At 42.4% G+C, this 12,266-nt stretch overlaps 1 protein-coding gene across 2 annotated transcripts in view; it reads left to right on the plus strand.

Moving 5' to 3' along the window:
- DNAH10 (dynein axonemal heavy chain 10) overlaps nucleotides 1–12,266 on the plus strand; it is a 124,031-nt gene that overhangs the window by 78,802 nt on the left and 32,963 nt on the right. For both annotated transcript variants that reach the window (XM_081841542.1, XM_081841543.1), the window contains 8 exons: nucleotides 2,187–2,403; nucleotides 3,647–3,766; nucleotides 5,390–5,535; nucleotides 6,924–7,076; nucleotides 9,077–9,337; nucleotides 9,582–9,754; nucleotides 9,962–10,055; nucleotides 11,205–11,372. In XM_081841542.1, coding sequence (XP_081697668.1) covers nucleotides 2,187–2,403; nucleotides 3,647–3,766; nucleotides 5,390–5,535; nucleotides 6,924–7,076; nucleotides 9,077–9,337; nucleotides 9,582–9,754; nucleotides 9,962–10,055; nucleotides 11,205–11,372 — 1,332 coding nt within the window. The remainder of the gene's footprint in view (nucleotides 1–2,186; nucleotides 2,404–3,646; nucleotides 3,767–5,389; nucleotides 5,536–6,923; nucleotides 7,077–9,076; nucleotides 9,338–9,581; nucleotides 9,755–9,961; nucleotides 10,056–11,204; nucleotides 11,373–12,266) is intronic.

The raw sequence follows: 12,266 nt of genomic DNA on the forward strand, positions 1-12,266 counted from the left end.
GTATCTGAAAAATGTATGCGATATACAAACAACGCTAGTGGGGTTTCTAGAGGCGTTGTAAAAACTGAGAGATATTGTTAAAAAAGAAATAGAAGGGAGAGGGAAGACAAACGGCAATATATGTAAATAGAATGCGTAATTAAGAGATAAACATGGATGATTGCCAGAGAAGCTGAAGGAAGTCCAAAAGAGATGTTTTGTTACAATTTGGTTAAAAATGTATAAATGTATTGTAAAATTAATAAAAATCTATTTAAAAATAAAAAGCAATCTTTTGTTGATTAATTGGGGGTTGCCTTTGCAGTTGATTAAAAAGATTTCTAAATAAATTAGCTGTACCAATTACAGTGGTGCCCCGCAAGACGAACGCCTCGCAAGACGGAAAACCCGCTAGACGAAAGGGTTTTCCGTTTTGGAGGCGCTTCGCAAGACGAATTTCCCTATGGGCTTGCTTCGCAAGACGACAGCCCATAGGGAAATCTCCGGGACAGTGGGGAAGCGCAGCTCGTCTTCCCCGCTGTCCTCGGACCTCCTCCGAAGCCTGGCGGCGGGGCGGGGACACCTCCTCCCGCCGCCGGGCTTCGGAAGGATGCCCCGATGCCGGGCGGCGAGGCGGGAACGCCTCCCCCCGCCGCCCGGCATCGGAACGATGTCCCGAAGCCGAGCGGCGGGGCGGGAAAGTCTCCCCCCGCCGCCCGGCATCGGAACGATGTCCCGAAGCCGAGCGGCGGGGCGGGAAAGTCTGCCCCCGCCGCCCGGCATCGGAACAATGTCCCGAAGCCGAGCGGCGGGGCGGGAAAGTCTCCCCCCGCCGCCCGGCATCGGAACGATGTCCCGAAGCCGAGCGGCGGGGCGGGAAAGTCTCCCCCCGCCGCCTGGCTTCGGGGCGGGAAAGCCTCCCCCCGCCGCCTGGCTTCGGGGCATCGTCCCGATGCCGGGCGGCGGGGCAGGAACGCCTCCCCCCGCCGCCCGGCTTCGGGGCATCGTCCCAATGCCGGGCGGCGGGGCGAGAAAGCCTCCCCCCGCCGCCTGGCATCAGAACGATGTCCCGAAGCCGGGCGGCGGGGCCGCGAAGCCTGGGCGCGCTGGCAACTCTCCGCAAGGAGCGCTCCCGCTGCTTGCGGAGAGGTCCGCGAAGCCTGTCCTGGACCTCTTCTGAAGGCAGGCGGGGGGCAAAAGTCTTTGTCCCCCCTGCTTGCCTTCCCAGGGGCTTTTAAATCGCCCAGACAGCGGAGAAGTCCTCCGCTGTCCCGGGCGATTTTAAAATGCCGCCCGCCAGAAGAGGTCGGGGGAAGGCGGTTTCCATAGGAACGCATTAATTGATTTTCAATGCATTCCTATGGAAAACCGTGCATCACAAGACGAAAAACTCGCAAGACGAAGAGACTTGCGGAACGAATTAATTTCGTCTTGCGAGGCACCACTGTAATTGTTTAATGTTGCACACAAATGCACACTAACTTTCATTGTAATAGTGTTACATTTAATTCTTGAAACCTGCCACGTTTCCTTAGACTCTGTAGGGAGCCTTTCTCCAACAATTTCTTCACTGATCTCCAAATCATAACACTCTGGAAGAGTGGTCATTGCATTATCTTCTCTGCCATGCTACACTTTCAAACAGAGCTGGCCTAGCAATTAGGCAGCAGAAGTGCTCCCAGGTGGCACCACCGCCATTAATGCCAATTTTGGGCAAGATTGTGTCCATTTTGTGTGAGATCTCACACAATTTTGGGTGAGATCTTAGAGAATTGGTGCAATCATGCCCCCAAATTGGCACCAATGGCAGTACCACTTCTCCGCCAGTGTCAGATGTGGCAGGATGTGTAGTGGCAGCAGAACAGACCGTGGTGGCAGGAGCAGGTGGCTGGGGGCAGGAGTGGCTGTGCAAAGTAGCACTTTTCATTTTGCTTCAGGCGGTGAAACAGGACATTTTGCCCTTGCTTGCAAGCTGCTTCCTACATTGAAGAAAATCCTTTGCTGGTCTGCTCATAGAACGTAATAATGAAACACCTTCCAAGATCTTGCTCATCTCTCTTCTTCAGTTCCAGATTTGTTTTTAGTGTTGCTCTCAACTTGGTGCCCCCTTTAAAGACAGTTTATAGCAGTGTGTTGCAGGGGAGGGGAGAGGCGCCAAAAGATTTTCACCAATATAGTATTTGTTGCTTTGTGATTTCATATGGCAGGTGACACAGTTGACCAAGATGCTGGATGCTCTCCTTGAGCAAGAATATGATGACCCTGATGTGCTCGAGTGCTACTTCCTTGAAGCTCTGTATTCTTCTTTAGGAGCCTGCCTCCTTGAAGCTGGAAGATCAAAATTTGATGACTTTATCAAACGTCTCTCCTCTATGTCAACTGTTAATGATGAGATGACTCTAGCTAAACCAGGGGAGTTGCCAGGTAGGATATAATCAGTCTTGTATGACATGGTTTGTTTCTGAAAGGAATTCCTAGGTACTGCAGCTTCACTTGCCTTCTGCAGTTCAGCACGTATCCCACAATGAAGATTTTCCTGCTCCTGCTCCCAAGCTGCTATTAGCACAACTGAGGGGAAAAAACAGGCACCTGTATTTCTCTTAGCCTGCCTAATAGCAGCCTCTGAGAGATGACTCAGATTTGAGGAATGACATCAATCCACTTGACCCATGAGGGCATAGGTGGCAACTATCCAAGGCTTACAGATAGTTCTACCCTATGAGCTAAGAGCTCAGCCTTCCAGGGCCCACCAAGAAGCATAGCAGCAAAGCAAGCTTATTAGCATATATCAAAGCAAGTGCATAGATAAACACATGTAAACTCATCCTTGCAAAAACTAGCAATTAGTTTTGGGGTTATACTGACTAGTCTCACCTGTGGTTCAACACAGGTGTACACATCCTTTACAGTGGCTGAATAGGGCTTTGCTGCAAGCCAAGTGAAAAACTCTGAAGCCCATGCCTTTTCTGTTTAGCCCTGTGGCACTGAGGGAGTTTCATCTTGGTAATTTTTACCTTCTTTGAACTATGCTACGCAGCATAGAGACGGGACTTGGGGGGCTGCTGAGTAAGGACTTCAGTTATTTGAAGTAAATAAGAAATGTTAATAGATTTTTCAGACAATCGTTATGTAAAGTAGAACATATTCTGTTTCTGCTTGATTACTTACTGAAACTGAGTTTCCTTCAATGGAAACTTCATGATCTACACTGAGTCACATGGTACTGTCTATGGAGCAAGTAGGAAAAAGAACCTGTCTCAGGATAACCCTATAATAATAATAAAAAGATTTGTTGCACTTACTATGGTATCTTCTCCTCAGTGGATTAAGGTTATGTCCTATCCTTGGAACCACAGGCAGGTGCAGTCAGTTCCCAAGGGAGAAAGTAGAGTCCCTGAACCATAATAACATTCTGCCTGAAACAGGTGCTTTACAACAGTAATATTGAGAGCATAAAATTCATACTAAGGCCAAGGTATACACATACATTATCTGCCAGTCTTTTGGGCCTAATTCTAGTGCTTTCTGATAATTTGGACAATGTGTTCAGCATGTTGCTTTGCATACTATACTGGATGTCTCATTTGCAACATACCTCCAGTAATCATGAATGACTAATCTCTGACCATAAGTATGGTCTAAGCTATCATAATTTATTTATCTTCAGGCCAGCTTCCAACTTTATATGACTTTCACTTTGAGGGACTGATGAAAAAGTGGGTGCCTTGGAGCAAATTGGTCCCTGAATATATCCACTCACCCGAAGTGAAATTTATCGATATTCTGGGTAAGTGTGACTAAAGCTTTGCATAATTTAGTGGGAGTAATTAATGTCACAAGTTAATCAATTGCAGCTTGCAAACCTATTTATGCCTTGTCCACTACATGAGAGGCATCCTTACATGGCTCATCTTCGTTGATCATCCCTGGGAGGCAGGATCACATGACAACATCTTGTAGCTCTAAGCTGGCTCAGGAGGCTCCACCCCAGTTACTGCCTTGCCTTGCCCAAGTTCAGAGCAGATTCCTTTACTTAGCGTTTCCACCACCAGTTTCTTCGTATCTGTAGCTTTCTTGCTACCTGTTTTTCCTTAGAGTCCCTTCTCTAAGGAGAGCCAGTGTGGTGTAGTGGTTAAGAGCGGTAGATTCATAATCTAGGGAACCGGGTTCGCGTCTCCGTTCCTCCACATGCAGCTGCTAGGTGACCTTGGGCTAGTCACACTTCTCTGAAGTCTCTCAGCCCCACTCACCTCACAGAGTGTTTGTTGTGGGGGAGGAAGGGAAAGGAGAATGTTAGCCGCTTTGAGACTCCTTCGGGTAGTGATAAAGCGGGATATCAAATCCAAACTCTTCTTTTTCTTCTTCTCACGTTCTGGTGACCCTCCATCATCACCACCACCACCATCATCATCCTGTCTTTAATCTGTCACCTTCAGCCCTTCAATATAAGGATTGGACATGTCCCATTTCTGGATGTCTTCCTTCCACTGAACAGAACAAACATTGGTCACTTACCATGAAAGTTCCTCTGATTCATAGAGTTATCCAGCTTATCCTCTTTAGGTAGCATACTACAAATGGGTACAGCTTGGTCTACCCAAATGACCATGGTTTGGCCACCCTGTACTTTCATCCACTTCTGCTTGGCCTTTTCAGAGGAAGCTTCTGTTATTTTCTTTTAATGTTCCCCCCGCCTCAGATTTAGTTTACATGTGCTGTTCTCTGCTTGACTGTGGAGCCTCCTGAGCCAGTCTAGGCATATGAAACATCACCACATGAGACTTGACTTTCCTGGGCTATGGGTGGAGACAACCCATCTCTGGATATCTCCCTAAGACTGGGCAATAAGGGGCCAATGCTCCATTCTAAAATAGTGTGTCTAGAAACATTTTTATTTTATCCTCTAAGCTGCTAGAGCAGTGTTTTTCAACCTTTTTTGGGCAGAGGCACACTTGTTTCATGAAAAAAATCACGAGGCACACCACCATTAGAAAATGTTAAAAAATGTAACTCTGTGTCTATATTGACTAAATATATAGTAATTCTCTTGAATAGGAATCAAATAAACACAAAGAAAGTATTTTATAATTACTTTATTATGAAATAGTAAGTAAACAGAAATATGAAAAATTATAAAATACTTTATTTTTAAATCTTTTGAATTTTTCAATTTTTCCCACGGCACACCAGGCAACATCTCGCGGCACACTAGTGTGCCACGGAACAGTGGTTGAAAAACACTGTGCTAGAGGAACAAACGACCCCTGGATCAGACAATGGGTCTTGTGTCTCTAAATGAATTCTGTTACTGGAGTGATTGTGCATTGAGTATCTATGCAAATCTATCATTTTAAAGCTGCTTGGTTTTCTTTTGCTCTCTGTATTCCAAGTTAACATACACACTCTTTAGTTCCCACAGTGGACACAACCCGTACAAACTGGCTACTAGAAAAGATGGTAAAAATCAAACACCCCGTTGTTCTGGTTGGAGAATCTGGAACCTCAAAGACGGCAACAACACAGAACTTTCTTAAGAAACTAAATCAAGACACAAATGTAAGGGTCCAGATTTTATGTAATTAGCCCTACACCTTTACTCCACTTCCAGATAAGGAAAGAAGCTCATTCTCCTGTTGCAAAAAGGAGAGAAGGAGCAAAAAGCTGAGGGATGAGTATAGGGGACAGATCCTTTGCTACGCAGGTCCCCAGAATCTCTGGTTTCATACATACCCCTTTTTGCCTATTTAAGTCATGTCCTATGAGTGTCTACTGAGAAACAACTAGTGTGTTCAGTGAGGTTTATTGCCCTCAGGTAAATGTGTATAAGTTTGCAGACTTAGTCTGCTCCAGCAATGACTATATTTTAGTATTTTATTAAACAGTATATCCACTTGGCCTGACATTTTAAGAGAGAGAATGTATCAAAGTCAGTAAGACGCTTTTAAAAGCAATTTTTAAACTTAGTTATTTATTCTGCAAACTGGTACAAATGTGATAATCTTCCACAAATCAAAGAACATTAGAATGATTCAGATTTTAGATTAATGTCCTTTGTTGTTTAGAACAAATTTTAGAGAGTTTATGTAAATATTTCCAGTTACAGATAGGTAGCCGTGTTGGTCTGCCATGGTCAAAACAAAATAAAAAAATTTTTCTTTCCAGTAGCACCTTAAAGACCAACTGAGTATGGCGTAAGGTTTGGCCTGTTGGTCTTTAAGGTGCTACTGGAAAGAAATTTTTTTTTATTTTATGTAAATATTAAATCTTATTTTTTAAAAATCCTCTTCTATAGCAGCAGCAGAAGGTTTCCCAAGTTTTCAAACATTACATTTATCTAATATGACTAATATAACTAAATTGCTTCGTACATTCTTGACTTATTTGTAGTGTTATTTTAGGTAGTGTTATTTGTAGTGTGAATTTTCTAAACCATTTTATATTTTCCCAAAATCTACCTGATATCATTGCCCTTGAACTAGTCACCCTCTCTCATGCAAACTTACCTCACAAGGGTGCTGCAATGATAAAATGGAAGGTGATAATGTATGCCACCCTGAAATCCTTGGAGGAAGGATAGGATAAACATGTAAATAAATAAAAGTAACTAATTTGAGACATTCTTATTACCATAATCTCCTATACCTTGCCTGTCCACAAAACTTTTCTTTTCGAGAACTGAGCGCTAACACATTTTTGCTGCCATCAACCAGAAACACTGAAATGAATCTGTAAATCACAATTCCCCAATAAGTGGAGAAATACTACTGGGATTGTGTCTACTTCCTGAAATTAATATATTCTCTGTAATGATAGAGACACTCTGTCTTAATTTAACTATCACATATATAATCCCTTTTCAGCTTTTTACCTCTGCCTGCTGAGTAGGAAGTCCTTGGCATGAGCCTTCATTTCCCAATAACTCATTTTTAATCTTCCACTTCCAGGTGCTGCTTATCATTAACTTCTCCTCTCGCACTACCTCCATGGATATTCAAAGGAATATGGAAGCAAACGTGGAGAAACGGACCAAAGAGACCTATGGTCCCCCAATGGGAAAGCGCCTCATTGTCTTTATGGATGATATGAACATGCCCAGGGTAAGAATATACATACAAGTATGCAAGAACATCTCAAGACACATTCAAGCATTTTTAATGGAGCTGATGCCGGGAAGGGAATGCTTTGCATCCTTTGTTTCTGAAGAAACTTACATGTGTAAGAGGTGCTATTGTGGATCAGACCAAGGGTTCATTTAATCCAGGACCCTAACTGTAGTCAACTATATGCCAAGGGAAGCTCACAGACAGTGATATAATAGCAGTGCCCTGTGGTTTGCCCCCAGCTTCTAGCAATCAAAGAACACCGCCTCTATCACAAAAGGTTCCATTGGGCTAGTCATGGCTATTGTCATTGGAGTACTCACAATATAAATCAGGCTCTGAGTAAACCCATTAAAGGATATGACTAATTTAGGTCCATTAGTCTTGATCTGAGTGGAATTTGGCTGGTTACAACTAATTGCCCAACATGTTTTCTGTTAACTTACTGTGATTCAGCCTTCCTTTGCATGATGCTCTCCAGATGTTTTGGACTGCAGCTCCCATCAACTCCAGCCAGCATGTCCAGTGGTCAGAGATGATGGAAGTTATAATGCAGAACATCTGGAAGGTTGGTCTAATCCTTCTACAGAACCATCAAAGCTTGCAGCAAACAACTTGGATGTAAGAGGAAGGCACTGTACCTTCTTGTTGCAGTCGTTGTTTATTTTCTGTCACCTGATAGAAAATGTACCTGGTACATTTGTAAAAGAGAGCCCATGCAACTTAGTGGTCAGATTGTCAGACTAGAACTTGAGCGACAAAGGTTCTGTTCTCTGGGTGACATTGGGTCTATCATTCTCTCATAGGAAAAAGAGAAAACCTGTCATAGGACAGGTGGAAAAACCATGTATGTTGTCCTGAGCTTTTGGAGGTGGTGTGGGATATAAATGTAGTAGTAGTAATAATAAATACTGAATAATAATGGATCACTCTTCAAGGTTTACTAACAATTTATCAATTAAATTCAAAATAAAGAAAAAAGAAAAAAGAATTTGGGGGGCAGTAGCACCTTAGAGACCAACATTATGATCAAGGCATGCTTACTTCTCCAGGCATGTGAAAATTGTGTTGAATTTTCACATATGAACATTTATTCCTTACTGTGAACCTGTGTGGAAAGTAGCAATGTGGAAAAAATATAATTAGTTTGCATCTTAATGCAGATTTCCCAAATTTTACACATTTCAAACCAATGCACAAATTGAAACAAGGCTTTCTTTTTAAATTCTCCCTTCTCCAAATTTTGCAAAGCAGTTCATAAGCCAAAGAATGCAAAAAAAAACCTGTATTACTGAATCAGCATACAAAAATGTATTCTAGGCAAATTGTGTGCATAAATATGTATATTAGGAGACATTAACAAAAATACATTTTCACTTACCATGGCCTGCTTGGCATCCGTCTGTCTCCAGAGGTAATTGAAGAGTGTGCCATCGGGGGTAAAGTCAAACTGCTGGAGCCTTACAGTGCCTGCTGTGGCTGTAGAGACCAATATGAGAGAGACATGCTTTATTGCAGCTGGGGAAGATGAAGGCATCTGGTTTCACTGTTACAAATACACCATGACATTTTTTCCTCTGCGTTCCTCCCAGCAGTCATTTCTCCTCTGGTCACTGCTGTGGATACTCAACCTGACTGTGTCTCCAGGCACTGCAGTTGTCTGCAAAGGATTCCCACACAGTGGGGTTCAAGTTGCTGGCCTTCATACCACATTTGCAGACATCTTTATAACACAGAGTCGGTCTGCCAACAGGTGCCTGAGGTCAGCTTCCTGTAATGCACATCCTTGTGGAACCTGCCTTGGGGCAAACTGAATTTAAGATTGAAAAACTTGAGTGAAATCAAAGCCATCAGATTCAGTCATCTGTCATTGACAGGGAGGTTTATAAATATTGTTGATGGTAGTTGAAAAGAGGCGTATAACTCAAGCTGCTTGTTGGTAGCCCTTCTGTTTTTTGTTTTTTGTTTAAGCATTTTAACTTTCTTGTTGTTCAAAGGTTGATGAATATGGGACCCAACAGCCTATTGCGCTGCTGAAGTTACTCTTAGAGAAAGGCGCCTTGTATGATCGTGGCAAGGAGATGAACTGCAAGTATCTCCGTGACCTTGGCTTCATTGCTGCCATGGGCAAAGCTGGGGGAGGCCGTAATGAAGTTGACCCACGATTCATTTCGCTCTTTAGCGCTTTCAACGTGCCATTTCCTTCAGAGTCGTCACTGCACTTGATATACGCCTCCATTTTAAAAGGCCATACTTCGGTAATCTGAATTATGTATACAGAGAGATATTGATTAAATTATTGTTGAGAGACCTGTACAGAATTTCAATACTTGTCTAAGAATTGCCCTCAAACCTCCCCTGCCCCAGAGTAACGGACCATTGTCAAAAATTGTAGCCATGCTGTCGTTTGATGGAAAACATTGCAAGAAAAAGTAAGCTTTAAAGAAAAACCCTTCTCACAATTGTCTCTTGAAAACATCTTCCCCTATTTTATGTTTGCAGATTTTCAATGAATTGATAGCTGCAATTGCTGACAAGATGACAGCCTCTACACTGACACTTTATCAAATGATAGTCCGTGACTTACCTCCAACTCCTTCAAAATTCCATTACATTTTTAACCTGCGGGACTTGTCCAGAGTTTACAATGGACTTGTTCAAACAACACCAGAACGGTGAGTGAACAGGCACCTAGCTTTTCACTGGAATTGTAACAATATTCAAATTGTTCATTCAGTTCAAGCATATCAATTCATAAAAAGTTACTTCAAATTGGAAGAAGTGGGAACAGATAAGTTACAAATTCTGCATTTGTGAAAGGCAGCCCACTAAGTCCCATGTTTTGTATTTACTGATTTGACCCAGTTTTTGTTTTATTATAGGTTCCAGACAGTTGCACAGATGGTGAGAGTATGGCGCAATGAGTGCCTGCGGGTTTTCCATGACAGGCTGATTAATGAAGTTGACAAAGCTCTGGTGAGTTCCATCCTTTTTACTGCTGCTGACTTAATATCCATTTGGCTACTTTAAGACAGCTGTGTGCCACTCTGAAATAAAATCATCGGCTCAAGCAATGCTCTGTATGATGCAGTTGCTTCACTTGCATCCAGAGCTTTTTCAGCTGGAACTCACAAGAACTCACACCTCTCAGGTTGGTTCTGGCACCTCTCAGGTGGGGACCATTGCCATTCTAAGAGAACAAGGGAAGCGTTCATGATTACTTCTGGCACCTCGTTTTCTAGAAAAATAGCACTGCTTGTATCCCATGAATTTGTAAGAGGGTTGCTCCTACTAAAGACTGGCTTTCAGAACTGAGCTGCGATAACATAGAATGGACACTGTCGTATGGGCAGGCAGGAGCTAGTGCCCCATGGACTGTTACTTCTACTGATACAGGAAGGTTTGTTTTTGGCTTCATGCTTGAACTGGGAGCTGTAGCAGTCATTTTTAAATCCATATCAAACCTTAAAACAGCCTCTCAATCCCTCTGCTAATCCAGAGCCTCCAAAATAGTCACATTCCTAGTGTTTCCCTCACATTTCATACCATAAACACCAAGATGTTCAAAATCCCACAAAAGTAAACATTGTCACCCCATTAAAGGGGCATGTAAATTAAACCCCTGAACATAGTTGCTATATCTGCAGAACACACATTAGTTGTAGAATCTCTCCCTTCTGCCACTCTTGCTGTTCCTGTCTCTCTCTCACAGACTCACAATGTGGAATGTTGCTTGCCATTAAGAATTTACAATCCATTGGCATCATCAGTACTCTGAGACTGAGCTCAGTGGTAAACTGCACGCTTTTCATATGGAAGACTCCAGTTTCAGTCCCAGTCACCTTTATTTCAAAGGATTTCTGGTAGCAGAACTGGGAAAGACCTGTGCCTGAAGCCTTGGAGAGCAGTATTGATTGAATGGCCTGATGAATTATAAAGCAACTTCCCATACACATAGGTTCTGATTAGATTCTTGCACAAAACATTCCTTGGGATGAATTCTGCAGACCTTTGTGGGGGGTTTTTATTTAATCAAGTTAGTACATGAGTCCTTGTGAGGCAGAATGGAGAGGACTGGTCCTAAATAATTGAAAATTTCTTTCTTTTTTTCTTATATATTATAAGGTTGAAGGCCATATACAAGCCCTGGTGGAAAGCAATTTCAAAGACGACTTAGAGCATGTTATGAGAGACCCTATACTTTTTGGAGACTTTAGGATGGCCTTAAATGAAAGTGAGCCTCGTGTTTATGAAGATATTCAGGACTACGATGCTGCCAAAGCTCTCTTTCAGGTATAGAGACTAAATTGGTGTATGGTGTATTTATTTTCATTGTAGAAGGTTTGAAGATTTCACTATAGAAAAGGAGATTAAAAGACACATATATGGGATTCTTCCTGTATTTTTTGTGTATGTTACTTGGTTATAACAACTGGATATTTGTTATGTATGCCCTTATCATTACTATTAATTCACCTGTTGGGTGTGACTATTAGTGGACATCAAAAATAAGTAGCATTCTCTTTTGGCCAAGTGAGAAATTAAGACTACAATTTTATGTACACTTACGTGGGTGTAATCTCCATGGGACACACTGGAATTTATTTCTGAGTAAATGTGTATAGGGTTACATTGTAAAATTCTGATATTCTTTTCATTCAGTGTTTCCAGCATTTAATTATTTATTTAAAAATATTTGTATACCGCCAGAGCATTCAAATATATCAAAGCGGTTTGCAGCAATAAAGTCGTAAAACCTTACAGTAAATGCGTAAAAAGTTGAAAACAAACACCAGTAAACCATTATGGAAGGATGTACTCTTTAACCGCTTGCATAGGCTTGGTAGAATAGAAGAGTTTTCAGCAAGCATTTAAAAGTTGGCACAGAAGGTTTTCTTCTGTTCTGAAGGGTAGGACCCAAACCAATGGATTCAAGTTACAAGCAATGAGATTCTGAGTAAAAATCAGGAAGAACTTTCTGACAGTAAGGGCTGTTCGACAGTGGAATGGTCTTCCTCGGGAGACTGTGGACTCTCCTTCCTTGAAAGTTTTAAAGCAGAGGTTGAATGTCCATCTGCCATGGATGTTGTAGTTGAGATTTTTGCATTGCAGGGGGTTGGACTAAATAACCCTTGGGGTCCCTTCCAACTCTACAAGTCTATGATTCTATGATAAGGTGCCTGCTAA

This window comes from Podarcis erhardii (genome assembly GCF_964252035.2).
Source record: "Podarcis erhardii genome assembly, chromosome: 15".
Taxonomy (NCBI): Eukaryota; Metazoa; Chordata; class Lepidosauria; order Squamata; family Lacertidae; genus Podarcis; species Podarcis erhardii.